At 35.6% G+C, this 22000-nt stretch overlaps 1 protein-coding gene and 1 non-coding gene across 6 annotated transcripts in view; one reads left to right on the top strand and one right to left on the bottom strand.

Moving 5' to 3' along the window:
• PTBP2 (polypyrimidine tract binding protein 2) overlaps positions 1-22000 on the top strand; it is an 85417-nt gene that overhangs the window by 29135 nt on the left and 34282 nt on the right. For all 5 annotated transcript variants that reach the window (XM_019957016.2, XM_019957015.2, XM_019957014.2 and 2 more), the window contains exons 4-7: positions 14063-14235; positions 15181-15324; positions 21108-21272; positions 21364-21474. In XM_019957016.2, coding sequence (XP_019812575.2) covers positions 14063-14235; positions 15181-15324; positions 21108-21272; positions 21364-21474 — 593 coding nt within the window. The remainder of the gene's footprint in view (positions 1-14062; positions 14236-15180; positions 15325-21107; positions 21273-21363; positions 21475-22000) is intronic.
• On the bottom strand, positions 19921-20023 carry LOC139182364 (U6 spliceosomal RNA). The gene has a single exon (XR_011566032.1). It is a non-coding gene; the product is annotated as a U6 spliceosomal RNA (small nuclear RNA).

Raw genomic sequence — 22000 nt, 5'->3', positions numbered from 1 at the left:
AAAAGTATGTCTTTGGATGATCAGGCAGTCTAACGTATGTGTCCTTGGAGTTTTCAGAGAGGGAATGAAGAGAATGTTGCCAAATATGTCTATAATTGAAGCATTAATAACTGAAAATGTCTAAAATCTGAAGAAAAATGCCAGGTAGGATAAGAAAAAAGAAACATTTTGTTGTTCAGTCACTAAGTCATGTCAGCCTCTTTGTGACCCCGTGGACTGCATTACTCCAGGCATCCCTGTCCTTCACCAGCTCCCAGAGTTTGCTCAAACTCATGTCCATTGAGTCAGTGATGCCATCCAACTGTCTCATCCTCTTGTCGCCCCCTTCTTCTGCCCTCAGTCCTTGCCAGCATCAGAATCTTTTCTAATCAGTAGGTTCTAGACATCAGGTGACCAGCGTATTGAAGCTTCAACAAAGATGCATAGTTAAAAGCTAGTACAAATTTGGAGGACTGACTCCTGTTTTGAAGTTATTGTAAACCCTAAAGTAATCAAAACAATATTATATTAACGTAAAGGTACATAGATGAGTAGAACAGAATAGAGAGTCCAAGAAAAAAGCCACACAATTATGGACAACCGGTTTTTGACAAAGGTACAAAGGCAGTTCAGTAGAGGGGAAAAAATAGATTTTTCAGCAGAGTTGTATAACAGTAGGATATCCATATGCTGCCAACAGCAACAGCAGCAGCAAACTTGTTGGATCTATGTTTTGTTTAGTTGTTAATTTGACCCCAAAAGCATGGTCTGTGAGAGAACAAATGGGATTTGATCAGTTTTAAAAACTTAACATTATTCAAAATACAGTTAAGAGAATAAAAAGACAAGCCATAGAGTGGCAGACATCTTTATAAAGCATGCAGTTGATAAAGGATTTTTATCCAGAATAAAAATTAAAGTGAGACAACATTGCCTATCTCTACAACAGCTAATATTTTAAAGAATGACCATACTAAGTGTTGAAAAAGATGTGAGGGTACTGTAACACTCATATACTGTTGATGGGAATGTAAAATTTAGAACTATTTTGGAAAACAGGTTGGCAGTTTCTTAAAAACGTTAAACATTTACAGTATGATCCAACTTTGTTTCCTAGGTACTTAACCCAAGAAAAATGGTAGCATATACTCATCACACATGTAAATGTTTATAGTAGTTTTATTTGTAATATCTAAAGCCTAGAACAACCCAAGGGTCCATCAGTGATGAATGGATAAATGAATGACTCTTTTGGCATTGAATTTCATGAATACAGTGAAATGCTGCTCAGCCATATAGAGTGACCTATTGTTCTATGAGCTTCGCTAGTGGCTCAGTGGTAAAGAACCCGCCTGCCAATACAGGAGGTGTGGGTTCCATTCCTGGGTTGAGAAGATCCCCTGGAGAATGAAGTGGCAACCTACTCCAGTATTCTTGCTTGGGAAATCCCATGGACAGAGGAGTCTGATGGGCTACGGTCTGTGGTGTTGCAACAGAGTCAGACCCAACTTAGCAACTAAACAACAACAAAGCAAAGGGCATGGGGCGGGGGGAGCGGGGAAGGGGAGGAGGGGATTGTAAAGGACATAAGGAATTTGGAGATGATGGATATGTATATTCTTTTATGCTGAAGGTTTCATAGATGTAAGCATATGTCAAAACTTGTCAGACGATTGTAGCTTTATATGAAGCTTATTTTACGTGAATCATACCTCAGAGACACTGTTTAAAATGAAAAACCCGTAGAGGAATTAAAATGGAATACTGTCAAATATTGCAAGAGCAGAACAACAAAACACTGGACAGTTAGAAAATTAATGGGTAGATGTTAAACCCAGTCATAAATCTCTAAATGTAAATTGGCTAAACTAACATAGTCTCATAGTAACCATTGGTTATATAAGGCTGTAGAGCATGCAAAATGTGACTACTCTTAATTGATAAGTGAATGGGTGTGTGCTTCAAAGACGTAGTACTGAAAAAATAAGGATGTAAAACATCTCAAAAATTTTTAAAACTACTGATTATATGTTGATGTGGTGGCTCAGATTGTAAAGAATCTGCCTGCAATGCAAGAGACCCAGGTTCGATCCCTGGGTCGGCAAGATCCCCTGGAGAAGGAAATGGCAAATCAATCCAGTGTTCTTGCCTGGAGAATTCCATGGACAGAGGAGAGAAGCCTGGTGGGCTATAGTCCATGGGGTTGCAAAGAGTCAAACATGACTGAGTGACTAACACTTCACTTTCACAGGAATATTTCAGATATATTGAGTTAAAATATATATCAAAGTTAATTTCACTTTCTTTAACTTCTCCGTACGGTTACTAGAAACTTAAAAGTATGTGACTTATATATATTTTTTGGATATTAGTGGTCTAAGAAGTTCAATTAAAAGACAAAGTCATAGTGGATTAAAAAGTACTACCTAACTACACTCTCTACTGCTGAAGTCAGGTTAAAGTACAGAGATACAGATTGGAAAATATTTCATGCAGATAGTAAGCACAGGAAAGTTTGTGTAATTGTATTGACATCAGGTGAATTGGAATTCAAGACAAGGAGTATCAGTTGTATTGGTATAAAAAGACATATTTCTTAGTGTCAAAAGGGTCAATATATTGGAAAACAACGTTCCTTAATCTGTATATTAGTAATAACAGTTCAAGAACATTTTAAAAATGACAAAAAGAGAAATCTACAATTTTAAATTTAAAACTGGACATTTTAATATTGTTCATAGTAATCAAGAAGACAAATCAATCTTAAAATATACATAGAAGATTTGAACAGTGCTGTTGGCTCGGCTTAACTTATATTTATAAAACATGCAGTAACTGAAGAATAACTTTTTAAGCCAATATAGGATATTCAACATGATTTTAAAATAACTTACAGTAAATTTCAAATGATAGAAAGCTGCGTCTCATTATCCTAGGAGTTAACTAGAAATAAAAAACAGTAAGAAATCTAGGAAATTACCAAATATTTAGAAATTTCCATAATTCTGTACAGCACATGATTCATAGGATATTTCTGACTGAGTGAAAATGAAAACATAACAAAATTGTATTTCCTTGGAATATAGAAGAAAATATAGAAATATTCCCCACATCACCTCCAAGAAGTGCGTGGGGGGAAATAGTTTTGTACCTATATTAGATACTTATCTCTTATCTACCTTTGTTGGCTCTATGAGCTTAAAAATATTAAAAAAAATAATGGTTTGAAATTCCTTTCGAGAAAGAAAAGTGAGAGTGAAGTCACTCAGTCATGTCCGACCCTTAGCGACCCCATGGACTGCAGCCTACCAGGCTCCTGTGTCCATGGGATTCTCCAGGCAAGAGTAATGGAGTGGGGTGCCATTTCCTTCTCCAGTGCATGAAAGTGAAAAGTGAAAGTGAAGTCGCTCAGTCATGTCTGACCCTTAGTGACACCATGGACTGCAGCCTACCAGCCTCCTACGTCCATGGGATTCTCCAGGCAAGAGTACTGGAGTGGGGTGCCATTTAAGAAAAAACATAAATTACTGGTAGCAGTAGTGGAAGTGGCGGTATTACTATAGATCCTATACCGTGATCTATAGATCCTTGTTATAGGAAAATAAGACAGTATTACAGGCATCAGTAATGCCAATAAATTCAACAAATGAAATAGAGAGTTTCCTTTATAAATCTAGTTTAAAAAACCAATATTTTAGATTACCTCTCTATATGTCAATAGATAGTATTGTAGGCATCAGTAATGCCAATAAATTCAACAAGTGAACTAGACAAATTCCCTTACAAATCTAGTTTAAAAAACTGATAATAGTAGATTCCCTCTTATATGTTATTATAGATATAGGTTATCTTTATATCTATTATCAAAATTGAATTTTTAATTAAAGTGTTAGTCTCTCAGTTGTCTCTGAGTCTTTGCTTTGTGACCCTGTGGACTATAGCCTGCCAGGCCCCACTGTCCATGGAATTCTACAGGCAGGAATACTGGAGTGGGTAGCTGTTCCCTTCTCCGTGGGATCTTCCCAGCCCAGGGATCAAACCTGGGTTTCCTGCATTGAAGGCAGATTCTTTACTGTCTGAGCCACCAGGAAAGCCCTAAGTTATTTTTCCACAAAGATTACTCAAGCATAGGTGATTTCACTGGTCAGTGGTTTTCTCTTGAAGGTGGTTTTACTCGGGTATAGGTGGTTTCACTGTTGAATTGTATGAAATGTCAAAGAAATAATAGCCATCTTTTAACCTTTTAGACAAAGAGAAGAATGCTCTTTAATTCACTTTATGAAGCTACTGAAATAATCTAACAAAGATAATATAAGAAATACAGATTTCACACTAATACTTTTCATTTACATAAATGTGGACATTCTTCACAAGATATTAGCAAATCACATTCAGCAGTATGTAAAAGATAATTCATGATGACTAATTGAGATTTACCCCTTGATTGTAGGGTTTATCAGTGGCAAATGAACTCTACATAATCACAGTAATAGAATAACAGAGGGGAAAAAATCATCCAGTTAATAGAAGCAGAAAAAGCATTTGACAAAAAATACAGCATCTACTCATGGTAAAAAGTTCTCAGAAAGCTAACAAGAAAAGGGACCTTCTGCAGGATACACAGAGGGATCTACTAAGAGCCTACAACAAATTTCATTCGTGATAATGGAACACTGAATATTTTCTTCTTAAAATTAGGAATGAAGTAAGGATGTGTCTTCCCTGAATATTTCTAGCTTTTACTTTCTTTAAGGCAAGTAAAATAAATAAAAAGCATAAAGTTTAGAAAGGAAGAAGTAAAACTGTCTTATTCATAGTCAACATGATTTTTAAAATAGAAAACTCAAAGGAATCCAGGTGATTTTTTAGAACAGATACAGGATACAGTTCAACATACAAAGATAGTTTTTTCTGATAGTCTTAGCAAATTTTTGGACAATGAACTTTTTAAAAATCCATTTATGGAAACTTTAGAAAGAAAAAATATCAAGAAATTTAACAAAAAGTTGCATGTGTTATACTAAGGAGACTGAACTTTTTTAGAAAAGATTTACACTTTAGAAAGGATTTTTGTTCTGTTTGGTGTTTTTTTTTTTTTTTTTTTTTTAGAAGGCAGAGGCAAATTGGAGATATCAGGGTCCTTAATTTTAGAGTCTGAGAAGTAGAATATGGAGAAAATGATGTTATCAAGAAATTAGAAGAATTTCTGAGTTGGGAAGTAGACTTTGATAGAAGTATTAAGAGTTTTAGCCTGGAATCACTGGGTAATGGATAGTACAGTAGTTCCATTAACAAAAGGAACAAAGTAGAGAAAGTGATTTGATTTTGTTGAAAAGAAAGAACAATCTGTTAATTGTCTTCCTTTTTTTAAAGTATGTTTAGAATAACAATACTTTATGACTAAAGAATGAATCAAGTCTTTTTGTCATGATGGAATAAAGTTTCTTAAAGCCTGTTTTTAACATAAGAAATTTATATGCATGCAGTTTATTTTACCTTTTCTGAACAGAGGAAACGTTGAGTTTTAAAATTTCTGTGTTTTTTCTAACATAGATGAGGGTAGGGTCTGTGTATATGCAGACAGATGCCAATTTGAATCATTAAGACCTTTGAAAACCAGTAGCTGTACTTAGCTAGAAAAATATACAGTTGTCATCCAAATGTCTCAAAAACAGACTTTACAGACAAATATTACTAGGACATTTTTATGATTGTCAGATGCAAAATAGTATTTCATTTTTATGTTCCAGCTTTTTCCATGTCTGTTGTAATTGACTTTACTATATAGAATTCTTGTTTCCAATAGCATGTCTCAGCAGCCTTTCCCTGTCTAGACTGTCTTCCTCTACAGCTGTATTTCTGTCAAAGAAAAAAAGAATTTTGTAAGTGGGGGAAGTTAATGTTATTAGAAACTTAGTCTTGGGGAAATAATCTTACTCAAAACTATTTTGTATTAAACTAGTTTCTTTAGAAGTTAAACATTTCAAAGACACAGCTCTAATGGATTGGAATTGGATTTTATTGGAAGGAATGTGTAATTATTTGAAAGTGGGGAGGAGGCTTGACAGTGGTAAGATAGGGTCTTTCTTGAGTCCATTTTATATAGGTACAGAAATGAGATACCTCTTTAAGTTAGGTATATTTCTGCCAGTGCTGCTGTTAATCTGTAGCATAAGGATTTTGCTGAAAGTATGACTTTTTATTTCATTATGTGAATCATTTTACAGATTCTGTTACATGTTACTCAGAACTGTTTGAGATATGTCTGTTTTAACTTTTATATACAGACGTTTTTGATACGATGTCATTTTATTTTATTGTAACGTTTTGAAAATATTCCAGCACGTTGTTTCAGTTTGAATCTCTATAAGGGTCCTAACAACATGTCCTCCTGCATAGAGGTGATGAGAGCCTTCCTCTAATATAGTCTGCATGCTTAGTCGGTCAGTCGTCAGTCATGTCTGACTATTTGTGACCCTATGGAATGTAGCCTGCCAGGCTCTTCTGTCCTTGGAATTCTACAGGCAAGAATACTGGAGTGGGTTGCTATTTGCTCCTCCAGGGTATCTTCCCGACCCAGGGTTGAACCCACATTTTCTCCTGTATTGGCAGGTGGATTCTTTACAACTGAGCCACCTGGGAATCCCCTTTGTTGGCCAGTCACTCAGTCACGTCCAACTGTTGGCAGCACGCCAGGTTTCCCTGTCCTTCACCGACTTGCAGAGTTTGCTCAAACTCATGCCCGTTGAGTTGGTGATATCATCCAAGCATCTCATCCTCTGTCATCCCTTTCTCCTCCTTTCCCAGCATTAGGGTCTTTTCTAATAAGTTGGCTCCTTGCATCAGGAATATTCATTGGAAGGACTGATTCTGAAGCCACAGTACTGGAGCTTCCAAATCAGTCCTTCCAGTGAATATTCAGAATTGATTTCCTTTAGCATTGACTGGTTTTATCTCCTTGCAGTCCAAGGGACTCTCAGGAGCCTTTCCAACATCACAATTCAAAAGCATGAATTCTTTGGTGCTCAGCCTTCTTTATGGTCCAACTCTCTTATCCGTACATGACTCCTGGAAAAACATGCACAGCCTTAACGATACCGACCTTTGTCAGCAAAGTAACGTCTCTACTTTTTAATACACTAAGCTTGTCATTGCTTTTCTTCGAAGGAGCAAGCATCTTTTAATTTCATTGCTCCAGGCACCATCTGCATTGATGTTGGAGCCCAAAAAGATAAAGTCTGTCACTGTTTTCATTGTTTCCCCATTTATTTGCCATGAAGTGATAGGACCGGATGCCATGATCTTTGATTTTGAATGTTGAGTTTTAAGCCAGCTTTTTCACTCTCCATCAAGAGGCTCTTTTGTTCCTCCTCATTTTCTACCATATGGTTGGTGTCATCTGCATATCTGAGGTTATTGGTATTTCTTCCTGCAGTCTTGATTCCAGCTTGTGCTCCATCCAGTCCAGCATTTCTCATGATGTATTCTGCATATAAGTTAAATAAACAGGGTGACAGTATACAGCATTGACATACTCCTTGGCTCAATTTTGAACCAGTCCGTTGTTCCATGTCTGGTTCTAACTGTTGCTTCTTGACCTGCATACAGGGTTTGCAGAGGCAGGTAAGGTAGTCTGGTATTCCATTCTCTTTAAGAATTTTCCACAGTTTGTTGTGATCCACATAGCCAAAGCCTTTAGTGTAGTCAGTGAAGCAGATGTTCTTCTAGAATTCTCTTGCCTTTTCCGTGATCCAAAGAATGTTGGCGGTTTGATCCCTGGTTCCTCTTGTGTTTTCTAAATCCAACTTGAACATTCAACGTACTATTGAAGCCTAGCTCGGAGAATTTTGAGCATTACTTAGCTTGCATGTGAAATGAGTGCAATTGTGCAGTAGTTTGAACATTGTTTGGCATTACCTTTCTTTGGGATTGGAATGAAAACTGACCTTTTCTAGTCTTGTGGCCACTGCTGAGTTTTCTAAATTTGTTGGCACATTGAGTGCAGCACTTGAACAGCATCATCTTTTAGGATGTGAAATAGCTCAGCTGGAATTCCATCACCTCCACTAGCTTTGTTCGTAGTAATGCTTCCTAAGGCCCACTTGACTTCGCACTCCAGGATGTCTGGCCCTAGGTGAGTGATCCCACCATCGTGGTTATCTGGGTCATGAAAATCTTTTTTGTATAGTTCTTCTGTGTATTCTTGCCATCTCCTCTTAATGTCTTCTGCCTTTGTTAGGTCCTTTATTGTGCCCGTCTTTCCATGAAATGTTCCCTTGGTATCTCTAATTTTCTTGCAGAGATCTCTAGTCTTTCTCCTTCTGTTTTCCTCTATTTCTTTGCATTGTTCACTTAAAAAGGCTTTCTTATTTCTCCTTGCTATTCTTTGGTACTTTGCATTTACATAGGTAAATCTTCCCTTTTCTCTTTTGCCTTTCACTTCTCTTCTTTTCTCAGCTATTTGTAAGGCCTCCTCAGATAAACATTTTGCCTTTTTGCATTTCTTTTTCTTGGGGAAGCCCCTAGCCTTCTATTATTTTCCAAGTCATGCATAAGTTACATTTGGCAGCTAGGCTGTGCAGCTACTCAGAAATAGAGTTACAGGCAGGTTTTACAGTAAACCTAGTAAGATTTTTTTTTGTTTGACATCTGTTGGAATTAACTAACAGCTAAAAAGTATTCTCTATCAGTATATACCTACATTTCTGGTTAACTGTTCTTTGAAATTTATTTTCCCATGTAGGGATGGAAAGATAAGAAAGATAAGTATGATCATTCATTTTCCTTAGCTCAGATTCTTTGTTTTTTTTTTTTTAAAGCTAGCAGCTTGTGTAACACTATGCTTTGCCTTGAAGTCTAACTAAAACTTTTAGTCATACAGCTCAATACCAGAGAAACAAACAACTCAATGAAAGTGGGAAAAAGACCTAAACAGACATTTCTCCAAAGAAGACATACAGATAGCTAATAAACACTTGAAAAGATGCTCAACATCGCTCATTATTAGAGAAATGCAGATCAAAACTACAGTGAGATATCACCTCACACCAGTAAGAATGGCCATAATCAAAAAATCTACAAAAAAATAAATGCTGGAGAGGGTGTGGAGAAAAGGGAATGCTCCTGCACTGTTTGTGGGAATGTAAATTGATACAGCCACTATGGAATATGGTATGGAGATTCCTTAGAACACTAGGAATAAAAGCACCATATGACCCAGCAATCCCACTCCTAGGCATATATCATGAGGAAACCAAAATTGAAAGAGACACATGTATCCCATTGTTGATTGCAGCACTATTTACAATAGCTAGAACATGGAAGCAACCTAGATGTTCATCAACAGAGGGATGGATAAAGAAGTTATGGTACGTGTATACGATGGAATATTACTCGGCCATGAAAAGGAACACATTTGAGTCAGTTCTAATGAGGTGGGATGAACCTAGAAACTATTATACAGCACAAAGTAAGTCAGAGAGAGATAAATATCTTATTCTAACGCATATATACGGAATCTAGAAAAGTGATATTGAAGAATTTATGTACAGGGCAAAAGTGGAGAAGTAGACATAGAGAATAAACCTACACACATGGGGAGAGGGGAGTGGAGGGTGAGATGTATGGAAAGAGTTAACATGGAAACTTACACTACCAATTGTAAAATAGATAGCCAATGGGAATTTGCTGTATGGCTTAGGAAACTCAAATGGGCTCTGCACCAACCTTGAAGGGTGGGATGCAGAGGGAGATGGAAGGAGGTTACAAAGGGAGGGGATATATATGTATACACCTATAGCTGATTCATGTTGAGATTTGACAGGAAACAGCAAAATTCTGTAAAGCAATTATCCTTCAATAAAAATTAAATTAATTTAAAAAATAAAACTATTTGGGAAAATAAATTTCAAACATTTTTAGGATTAAAACTGCATTGCCTTTGAGTTACCATATTTGATAAATGAAGTTACTAGTGCTTTTTTATAAGTGCTTGTATCTGAAAGACTTGGAAAACGAAAATAAGGAGAGTATACTTAAGTTTTGTTAAATAATTTTCACTGAATAGATGGAAGTAGTTTTTGAGATTTTGCACTTCAAGTTGGTATATACAGTTGGAAGTATACAATTAGAATATTGGTAAATGAGTGAGATTAAAATAATGGGCATATAAAAAACCTTTTTCTGGAGTGTTTATATGAGCAAATAAGGATAGGAAGGACATGGAGACCAGAACAACTTGGGGCACTCTAACCATTTTGAGAGGTAAATGAGTTAGCAGGTGGAGGTATGTGGGGGGGTGTGTGTGGGCGGGTGTCACTGTAACCATTTTGAGACGTAAATGAGTTAGCAGAGGGGTCAGTGTGTGTGTGTATGCCTGCTTGTTGTGTGCACTCAGTCATGTCCAACTTTTGTGACCCCATGGGCTGTAGCCCGCCAAGCTCCTCTATCCACAGAATTTTCCAGGCAAGAATACTGGAATGCGTTGCCATTTCCTACTCGAGGGGATCATCCTGACCCTGGGATCAAACCCGGTCTCTTGCACCTCCTGTATTGGCAGGCAAATTCTTTACCACTGCACCACCTGGGAAGTAGCAGAGGGTCCAAACAGGTATCAAATGAATTAGGAATTAAAGAAACTGGAAATGAGTATTGGGGTGCTGTAAGAAAAGAGGTTTGGTAAGATGAGAGGGCCCATGGCTCTTTGACCCATATGGATTTAACAAATAACCCAGAATCTTGGTGAGACTTTTTTGTGTTAAAACTACAATATAAGCCACTAGAAAATAAACTGTGGAAAATTCTGAGAGAGTTGGGAATACCAGACCACCTGACCTGCCTCTTGAGAAATCTGTATGCAGGTCAAGAAGCAACAGTTAGAACTGGACATGGAACAACAGACTGGTTCCAAATAGGAAAAGGAGTACGTCAAGGCTGTATATTGTCATCCTGCTTATTTAATTTATATGCAGAGTACATCATGAGAAATGCTGGGCTGGATGAAGCACAAGCTGGAATAAAGATTGCTGGGAGAAATATCAATAACCTCAGATATGCAGATGACACCACGCTTATGGCAGAAAGCGAAAAAGAACTAAAGAGCCTCTTGATGAAAGTGAAAGAGGAGAGTGAAAAAGTTAAATCTCAACATTCAGAAAACTAAGATCATGTCATCCAGTCCCATCACTTCATGGGAAATAGATGGGCAAACAGTGGCTGACTTTATTTTTCTGAGCTCCAAAATCACTGCAGATGGTGACTGCAGCCATGAAATTAAAAGATGATGGCCCCTTGGAAGACAAGTTATGACCAACCTAGACAACATATTAAAAAGCGGAGACATTACTTTGCCAGCAAAGGTCTGTCTAGTCAAAGATTTGGTTTTTCCATTAGTCACGTATGGATGTGAGAGTTGGACCATAAAGAAAGCTGAGCACAGAAGAATTGAATCTTTTGAACTGTGGTGTTGGAGAAGACTCTTTAAGAGTCCCTTGGACTGCAAGGAGATCCAACCAGTCCATCCTGAAGGAAATCAGTCCTGAATATTCATTGGAAGGACTGATGTTAAGGCTGAAACTCTAATACTTTGGCCACATGACGGGAAGAACTGACTCATTGGAAAAGACCCTGATGCTGGCAAAGAGTGAAGGCAGGACGAGAAGGGGATGACAGAGGATGAGATGGTTGGATGGCATCACCAAGTCAAGGGACATGAGTTTGAGTGAATTTTATTGACTATGCCAAGGCCTTTGACTGTGTGGATCACAATAAACTGGAAAATTCTGAAAGAGATGGGAATACCAGACCATCTGACCTGCCTCTTGAGAAACCTATATGAAGGTCAGGAAGCAACAGTTAGAACTGGACATGGAACAACAGACTGATTCCAAATAGGAAAAGGAATACATCAAGGCTGTATATTGTCACCCTGCTTATATAACTTATATGCAGAGTACATCATGAGAAACACTGGGCTGTAGGAAGCACAAGCTGGAATCAAGATTGCCGGGAGAAATATCAATAACCTCAGATATGCAGATGACACCACCGCTATGGCAGAAAGTGAAGAGGAACTATAAAAAGCCTCTTGATGAAAGTGAGAGAGGAGAGTGAAAAAGTTCTCAACATTAAGAAAACGAAGATCATGGCATCTGGTCCCATCACTTCGTGGGAAATAGATGGGGAAAACAGTGGAAATAGTGTCAGACTTTATTTTCTTGGGCTCCAAAAACACTGCAGATGGTGATTGCAGCCATGAAATTAAAAGACGCTTACTCCTTGGAAGAAGGGTTATGACCAACCTAGATAGCATATTCAAAAGCAGAGACATTACTTTGCCAAGAAAGGTCTGTCTAGTCAAGGCTATGGTTTTTCCAGTAGTCACGTATGTATGTTAGAGTTGGACTGTGAAGAAAGCTGAATGCTGAAGAATTGATGCTTTTGAACTGTGGTGTTGGAGAAGACTCTTGAGAGTCCCTTGGACTGCAAGGAGATCAGTCCTGGGTGTTCTTTGGAAGGAATGATGCTAAAGCTGAAACTCCAGTACTTTGGCCACCTCGTGTGAAGAGTTGACTCATTGGAAAAGACCCTGATGCTGGGAGGGATTGGGGGCAGGAGGAGGAGGGAACGACAGAGGATGAGATGGCTGGATGGCATCACTGACTCAATGGACATGAATTTGAGTGAACTCCAGGAGTTGTTGATGGACAGGGAGGCCTGGCGTGCTGCGATTCATGGGGTCGCAAAGAGTCGGACACGACTGAGCGACTGAACTGAACTGACTGAAGTAGAACTTACTAGTTTTATGTTGAAAGTCAACCTACGCAATTTTTAAATGCGTTGTCTGTATAAACTTGAATGCAACTCTTAAACTGTGACTTAATTGACACTTCCAAGTTGTATGATTTATCAGATGAGATCACATATCTCTGATCATCCAGTAAAATCACTACAATATCACCCTCTTCCAGTCCTCTGTTATGTTACTTTTAATCTCATTACTGTGCTTTACTTTCTCCATAGCACTACTACTTCTAGAAGTTATCTGGTTCATGTACTAGGTAGGCCATCTGTCTCAGTAGACAACGAGAGAACATCAGGGCTCTTATTGCTTGCTGTCATTGATGTACTCCAGAATCTAAAAGGCCAGACATTTTCTTGATACTCAAGAAAGTAACTGCTTAAAGAGTTGATGTTTGAATAAATTTTAAGGACACTTTTAGAAGATCAAGATGGTCTTAGTTTTATTGTATTGAGTGTTTGGGGGTATGTACTGTGAAGTACCAAAATTTGTATACAAAAATGGAGTATACATGTATATTTCTCTGTGTGTAAGAGTTTTTCATTTTAATAGATTCTTAGAACTATCCTTGAGTCTTAGATGATATTCTGTTTATTGCATCTTTCATAAGTTTTGTTTTTGTTTTTTGTGTTTTGGTATAGTTTTGGATAAAGGTAGGCAATTAATTTGTTGTTCAGAATATATCACTCTAAAGCGCAGAGTAACAGAAAAGATAATCAAGTCCATGAGTGATAATATAATAGGTAGATGTTGATAGTGATAAAATATTTAGGTAGAGGAATATAAGCCATACTGTGGATTGACTGCATAATAATTTTTAAAGCATTATCTGATTCCATTTTTTTAGTACATTTTCCAATTTGAGCAATTTAGAATTTTTCAGGTAAAATATAGTGTCCCTAATTTTTGCTAAGTCAAAATTTTCACTGATTTTGTATATTCCTTAGTCTGTTCAGATGATTGAATTGTAAGATAATTGTTTTGTATAGCCACTGACCATTTCTTTATGAAATTTCATTTTAATGTTTTTGATTGTCAGTTGTTACTCTACATATGCTATCCAGAGATGTCTCTACCCAATAATAATCTTAATTGATGAGATCATTTAGTAGTAATTGGTGGATAAGAGTTTTTTCCATTACTCTGAAAACCGTGTTTGTAAATTTTTAGTATCACAGGTATGCTTAGCTATGTTTTTAAGTTCTCTGTTGAAGTTTGTTTTGTGATTTTTTTTTTTTTTTACGCACATAAGATAAACACAACTGTTTCTTTACTTTCTTTCAGCCAATGGTAATGATAGTAAAAAATTCAAAGGAGAAGATAAAATGGATGGTGCTCCTTCTCGTGTACTTCATATTCGAAAATTGCCTGGTGAAGTGACAGAAACTGAAGTTATTGCTTTAGGCTTACCTTTTGGTAAGGTGACCAACATCCTTATGCTGAAAGGAAAAAATCAGGTATACTTATTTCTGGACTTATACCATGTTAAGCTCCAAACTATCCAGCAAGTGGATTTAGCTGTGGCCTGATGAAATGATAGTTTATATAATTATACATAAGGTTACTTTTCTTAAGGAAGATGACAGAAGTTTTACTCTGACTTTTCCTGGTAGCTGTGTATAAGAAATTAATGCTAGGGAATTAAAATGAGTAAGTCACCATAGTTTTCAAATTTTGCTTCGTAAATTCACTTTAGGACTGTAGTTGAACTATTGTTCAAGGAGATTGTGGGAAATACAGATGAAATATTTTTTTTTGTTGTGGCGTTGCTCTTTGTAATATCAGAAATCAGTAGGGACGTTAGTATCATCTTACCTTTTAAGCTTATCCCAGGGAAATATTTATCTGATAGCATTAGAAAAAATTAGTGTTAGTCCCAGATATTCTATACTGAATAGATATATCTGTAGCAGTAGGGTCCAGGTGTATTAAAAATCAAATTTTGTTTTAAAGTTCCTAATAGCATTTAGAAGAATTTAGAGAAATTTAATGCTCTCTTAAATATAGTTAATATCACTAATAAGATGGCATTTAATTTTTTTTTCTAGTAGATTATAAATGCTTTAAAAATGACTTGGAGATCTCATGTTTTCTAGGTTAGGCATGGTAAAATTCTGTTTCTAGAAAATGTTTGGATTTTATTTTCTCTAGCCTTTTTTTGAGGAGTTACATTTGTAATGTATGGAAATCAGAGATGGAAGGCAGAAATACTGTGTACGCTAAGAGCTTTCTACTAAGGTTAGCTTTAATTGTATTTCTAAGCTTCAATAAGGATTTCTGATTCTACCTATTAGGGCAATTCTCGATAGTGATTTTTTAATGAGCCAAATAGATTACACAGATATGGAAGTTTATTTGAATTTAATTCATAGTATTATAATTTTTGCTATTTAAATTTTCAGGCATTTTTGGAACTAGCAACAGAGGAAGCAGCTATTACCATGGTTAATTACTATTCTGCTGTGACACCTCACCTTCGTAACCAACCGATTTATATCCAGTACTCCAATCACAAGGAACTAAAAACAGATAATACATTAAACCAAGTGAGTATGTGTAGGTTCATAAACAAAATGTCCTGGAGCGTATTAAGACTCATATTAGGAGAAAATTTTTAACCATTGAGAAGATTTTTGTATGATCTTTTAAATTTTTTGTTGTTGTTGCTATATTTTCTTACAGTATGTCGCTAAGTATTAAATATTATATTACTTTACAGAACATATGTGCAGTCTTTTATTTTCATATTTTAAATTAGTACTGGATAAATTAAATAGTATCTTTTCAGTTTTTTTAAGGTTCTGGTCAAAGTTCTTTTTCTTTGTACAAATTAAAACTTGTACAGAAACTGTCTGAGGTAGGACTTAACTATAAACTGTTTATACAACTTTGATTAGATTTACTGTGTGAAATTCAGTACCTTTGGTTATTTGACTTTTTATAGGTTTTAATTTCTTATGGATAAATTCCTATTAAAGATGAATTAATGATTTTCTTGGAGGGAAATAAAAGAATTGAGAATATATGAATGTGTTATCTTTTAAAAATGCAAGGTAGAAGTTTCTAGTTATTTAAAATTAATGTTTCTTTAGAAAAGTATCATAGAAGAGTGGTTTTAGATATAAACACTTAGGATTGCAGTAAACAGTGATATAGAAACTTTAGCTCTTTTAATGTAGCTTTTAGCTAATTTTATCTGTTTTAGTAAAATATAAAGCTGTGTCTGGCTTCTGCCTTAGCAAATGGAAAATAATCCTCACAAAATTTAACCTTTGTAAAAAATAACTTAAGATCATTTTGATAGTATATGAACAATAAGCTTGTAAAACTTTTTGCCTAAAAGATAAGGCTAACATTTCAGTTTTTTGTTTTTTTTTTTAAGTTTGGTAATTTTCGTTACTTTTGAACCAGAAGTTGTACTTCTTAAAATTTTATCAAAGGAAAATGCCTATTCTCTATTCTTTTTACTTAAAGTGGCATTTAATATCCCAGTTGGGTTTAACATATTAATATTTTCAGTAAAGTAATTAGTGAATTCATTCTCATTTTAAAAGATTGAAATTAAAAGGATGTTGAAAGGACAAAGATAAAACATCTGTAGATAGATGTCTGTGGTGGGGTGTGGAGGGGGCCTTGTAATTTCAAATAGGATAACCAGTGGAAGCCTGATTGACAAGTGACATTTGAGTAACAAACCTCAGAAATTAAAGAGTAAAACACTTATTACAGTTTTGGTTATTTTTGACATAGGGAATAATCAGTGCAACGTTCCTTCTGTTGAAAAAAAGGTTACAGCCATATTTTTGACTTAAAAAAATTCTTCTTTGATAGCCTTTTTATATTACACCTGGTCATTGTTTATGGATACTAATTAATGGTATTTTTAAACACTCTGCTATCTTTTACTTTCCTTAGTATTAGCTGTTTATCTTGCTCTCCTCCTTCATCCCACCCGCTCTCATTGCTTGTTTTATATTTCAGAATGGGCAGTTAGGTTTTATTGGACTTTACATGCTTTCCTCTAGAGTAAAGTAATGAGTTGGATACTAAGCTGGGATCCCCCCCAAATGCCAAAGAGGTCTTTACTTAGGCCTTTAAAACCCTCTTTAGAGTTTCTGTTCTTTTAAGGGGGTGTTTAGTTGTTGATTTTGTTTTTATTAAGTTGGTTGATGGTGAGGAGGAAGAAGAGTTTAGCTGTTTGTTAGCCAGGCTTTCTGTTAATCCTTTTATTTTCACATTCCATTTCACCTCCTCCTGTGTACCTGCCAGTTTCTAATTTGATTCCTATGGCTGCTACCAATGCAAATGCTGTTTGCTATGTGTTCACTGTGTCTTCAGTCCATGCAATTTCTGTGTTCCAGGAATCTGATAAAATTATTCTTGGCCAGTGATGACCTCTCTTCAGTGTCTGCATTTATTCCATTTTTTATTTATTTATAGGCATTTTAATAGTGTTTTATAACAAAAGAGAGACGAATATGTACATCAACCATGAATTCTTCCACAACCTTTTATCAAGTCACAAGTCGTATGAATTCACTCTTCTCAATATCTGCCCAGTTTTCATTTCTTTTTTTCTACTTCAGTTGCTCAGACATAGCCATGTCTTAGCTATATAATAATCTTACCTAATAACTCTCTTGAAGTGAAGCCACTCAGTCGTGTCTGACTCTTTGGCAACCCATGGATTTTAACCTACCAGGCTCCTCCGTCCATGGGATTTTCCAAGCAAGATTACTGGAGTGGTTGCCATTTCCTTCTCCAGGGGATCTTCCCAACCCAGGGATCAAACCCAGGTCTCCTGCATTGTAGGCAGACGCTTTACCGTCTGAGCCACTAGGAAAGTTAGTAACTCTCTTACTGACGTTTAATTTTTGTCTTGAATACTTTCTCCCTAGTACAAATGTGTGTGTATCTCTTTCTAAAATGCACAGATCTAACTTGCTCCCCTGCAGCAGTTTGTTTTCATGCTCAGGATAAAGGTCCTTTCTGAGATGACTACTGTTTCTGTCTGTGGCTGCTCCCCCCTCCATTTTCCTGTGCTTCTATCTCAGTAGTAATGATAGATCCTATAACTTGGCATACCTTCTCTTATTTTGTCTTTGGAGGCCACTGTTTCTGTGATGTAACTTTTGCCTGAAATATTGTGACCTGCCTATGTTTGTGCCAAGTTTCCATCCCACACTTCATATGACCAGTTGTTAGACATCTTCAAGTTTCCATAAGCCAGTTTCCTTGAAAGCCATCCTCTGATCTACAAAGTGGATTAGGTTTGGATTAAGAACCTTTAATGCAATTTAAAATCACGTGAGATACTGCCATGTGCTACCATATTGGATACATTGAGGTAATTCCAAGTGTTGGAACAATGTAGAAAAGCTTGAACTCTTATAAATAAGTGATGGGAATGTAAGTTGGTAGAATAGTTTTTTAAATCTTCATTTATCAGCTAAAGCTGAGCATATTCCTGTTCTTTGACACAGTAATTTTACTAGTCATATATCTGAGAAAATTTATATATATGTGCATCAAAAGATATGTATGGGCAAGTTCATCGCACACTATATGTAATTACCCAAGGCTGGAAATGATCTAAATGTTGAGCAGCAGTAGAATGTGTTGTGGTATATTTATTTGTTGGAATACTCCCTGGAAAAAAGAATGAACAAGCTACTGGTGCATCCAAAACTTGAATGGACATCATAAAAATTATGTTTATTGGAAGAAGCCAGACCAGAGTAGTACATTCCATTTACATAACTGGGAGAAAACGTGTGTGGCTTTTGGAGTGTTGGTAATGTTCTTTTTTTTATCTCGATAGTGCTTTCATGATATGGTTTATTTGATATTTTATTGAGCTGTGTATACTCATGATTTGTGTCCTTTTATGTGTATGATTGTTTCAATACAAAGTTTAATTAAAATCTAGATTGGCAGGTCACCTCTGCTCCATGAATATTTTTAAAACATGTATGAAACATGAATGAAGTTCTTTGTTAATAGAGAACATAATTGTTAAGGTAAAAAAAGGAAGATGTAGAGAGTGAGTATAGTATTGGAAAGAAAGATATGCAGTAGATAAGTGCTTATATGCTTGTATGGAGTATATATGTACATACATGCTTGAATATGTAGGTGATGTCTCTGGAAGAATACCCAAGATTATTGTGAGGGTTCGTAGGGGAAAGCATACAGGTGAGTGAGTTGCAGAGGAAAGTTAACTTTTTATACTGTTTGGATAGTATGCCATGATCATGTGATTCCTGTTTAGAAAGGTATTTGATTCAGTTATTTGAAATAGTAGCAGAAGGGTTGTTCTAAGTTGTGATATTTCCATGCTTATTATAATAAATGTATGTAGACATGTTCACTAATGAAGAAAGTGATATTGCAATGAGCTACTTAAAATACTTTATTTAAATTTGTATTGGACTAAATATGTTCAAATATTTAAAAAACATTGTTCTAGAAATACTTTCATCCCTCTTTTATAATATCTATAAGTCGTGTAAATGTGTCCATTGTATTAAATATTTATCATATATTTCAAAATGTTGGATTTTAGTCACTTTAGCTAACATAAATTTATAGGTCGTGTTTTATTTAATTATCATGTAGATGACGAAGTTTGACTAGATGAGTGTGTGGTCTCTTTGAGATTATGCTCTGTGATTTCCTAGTTATCAGATCTGATCAGATCAGTCGCTCAGTCGTGTCCGACTCTTTGCGACCCCATGAATCGCAACACGCCAGGCCTCCCTGTCCATAACCAACTCCCGGAGTTCACCCAGACTCACGTCCATCGAGTTAGTGATGCCATCCAGCCATCTCATCCTCTGTCGTCCCCTTCTCCTCCTGCCCCCAATCCCTCCCAGCATCAGGGTCTTTTCCAATGAATCAACTCTTTGCATGAGGTGGCCAAAGTACTGGAGTTTCAGCTTTAGCATCATTCCTTCCAAAGAAATCCCAAGGCTGATCTCAGTGAAATGAGCATCCCCTCACCTTTGTTGAGATAATAGACATATACATTGTGTAAATTTTAAGATATACAACTTATTTATTTGATTTATTTATGTTTTGCAAAATGATTTATTTATGTTTTGCAAAATGATTACCAACACCACTTTAGCTAACAGGTCCAGAAAAAAATGTGACACTTCATGAATTTGGGGGTCATATTTGCATAGGACCATGTTAAACTCTGTATTGTTTCAATATTGGTATGTGTGCTGCTAAAGGGAGCACGGATCCTTCCTTATACATAGTGTTCTTATTCTTTTGTGTTTGTCTTCCTTTTCATTTATCGCTGTGCTTTGTTTATATATACGCCTGTTCGTCTGCCAGTACAACTTCTTCAAACTGTAAAGCAGCATAGAGGTGTTAGTTACTATTATATTTAACAGTTATTTGCCTTTATATAGGTTTTTTGACCCCCAAATAAGGTAGAAAACAATTATTTCCTTATCAGTGAATCTGTCAGAGAAATAATAGAAAAGACATAATGGTAATAAAGGCAGTGTTTCTGGAGCATTTAACATAGATTTAGTTGACATTTCCTAAAAATACTGTATTTTCTCAATTCTGTATATATTTTTTTCACTTTTTAAAATCTCAGAAATCAAGATATGTCTTATAAGTTGATCTGTCATGGTTCAATTAGCAATATCTTATTAGTCCTACATAAAAGGATAGTGCATTTTACCATTAATGATATATTAGAAACAATAACATGGATGGGAAAGATTCTTTATATTTTATCTTGAAGTTTTCCTGAAAATTTTATGGCTGTGTACTGTGGTATACATCAGTTTCTGTTGTAAAAATTTTGGTTTCAAAAGTTACACTAGTATCAAAAAAAAATTTGTATCTGAATGTTTCTCTTTTAGGATTTATTAGAAATAATAAGCTTTATAGGTGTTCTTTTGGATAATCTAGTAATTTCCTCTTAAGGTTTGCCATTTGCCTTTTTTATGGAATGAATAATGTTAAAGTTTCATTGTTCTCTAAAAGTTTCTGTTTAAAACATTTTCTGAATCTGTCAGACTACATCATGCTGTTTTGAGAATAAATTACATGACTTATCTATCTTGTTCAGCATTGGTCCCAAACCCTCAATAACTGTTTTGAGGTAAATACTAGTATGATACTTGAATTGTAAACAGGCAATATGTGGCTTATGGCAGGTGCTTAAAAGTGTATTTACTGAGTGAGTGTTAAATTTTATTTAATCCGTATGTGTTCTAGAAAAGAATTTAATACTGTAGCATGTAGCAAAGTATAAGTGAATATACCAGGAATGTTTCTAAAGTGCTTATGTTTTGATTTTTAGCGTGCTCAAGCAGTTCTTCAAGCTGTGACTGCTGTCCAGACAGCAAATACTCCTCTTAGTGGCACCACAGTTAGTGAGAGTGCAGTGACTCCAGCCCAGAGTCCAGTGCTTAGAATAATTATTGACAATATGTATTATCCTGTAACACTTGATGTTCTTCACCAAGTAAGTTGAATTTCATTTGCATTTTATCTATAAAATGAAGAAATAATAATACAGTAGATATAATTTGTTTTGATTTTTAATATTTTAACAGATATTTTCTAAGTTTGGTGCTGTATTGAAGATAATCACATTTACAAAAAATAACCAGTTTCAAGCTCTTCTCCAGTATGGCGATCCAGTAAACGCTCAGCAAGCAAAACTAGTAAGTCTAGGTTTTTTTGAGAGCAATAATTTTTAGTGGCAGATATATATACACACACATATATATGTAACTAATATCGTTAATATTATTATTTTACATATTAATATTAATATTATGTCAGTAACTAATATTGACATAACTTAGCAGTACCATATAGCATTTTAGATGACACAGATTAATGTCATAGAGATAGTATTAGAAAGCTTAGTATTTGTGATAAAAAGAAATGTTTATTTTTAACAATTGTCATATTTGTAGTTATCTATAATATAGGCTTATATTCTGCATTTTTGTTTTATCTAGGTCCAAATATTTTGTGCTCTTGAGGATATAGCAGTATTATATTATGCATGCATACCTGTTTAAGATTTTACATTTTCCAGTGGGAGTTTCAAAGTACTTAATTAGCTGTAAGGTACTTTGGCTGAAATATATCAGTACTCATGTGGCTCAAATGCTGTAATAAGCTCTCAGTTGATTTCCGATATTCTTTTTAAGTATTTTTTAAAAATAGGTTTTTTCGATA

This window comes from Bos indicus, chromosome 3, assembly GCF_029378745.1.
Source record: "Bos indicus isolate NIAB-ARS_2022 breed Sahiwal x Tharparkar chromosome 3, NIAB-ARS_B.indTharparkar_mat_pri_1.0, whole genome shotgun sequence".
Classification (NCBI taxonomy): domain Eukaryota; kingdom Metazoa; phylum Chordata; class Mammalia; order Artiodactyla; family Bovidae; genus Bos; species Bos indicus.
Note: the sequence above shows the minus strand (reverse complement) of the source record. Positions and strands in the feature narration are given on the sequence as shown.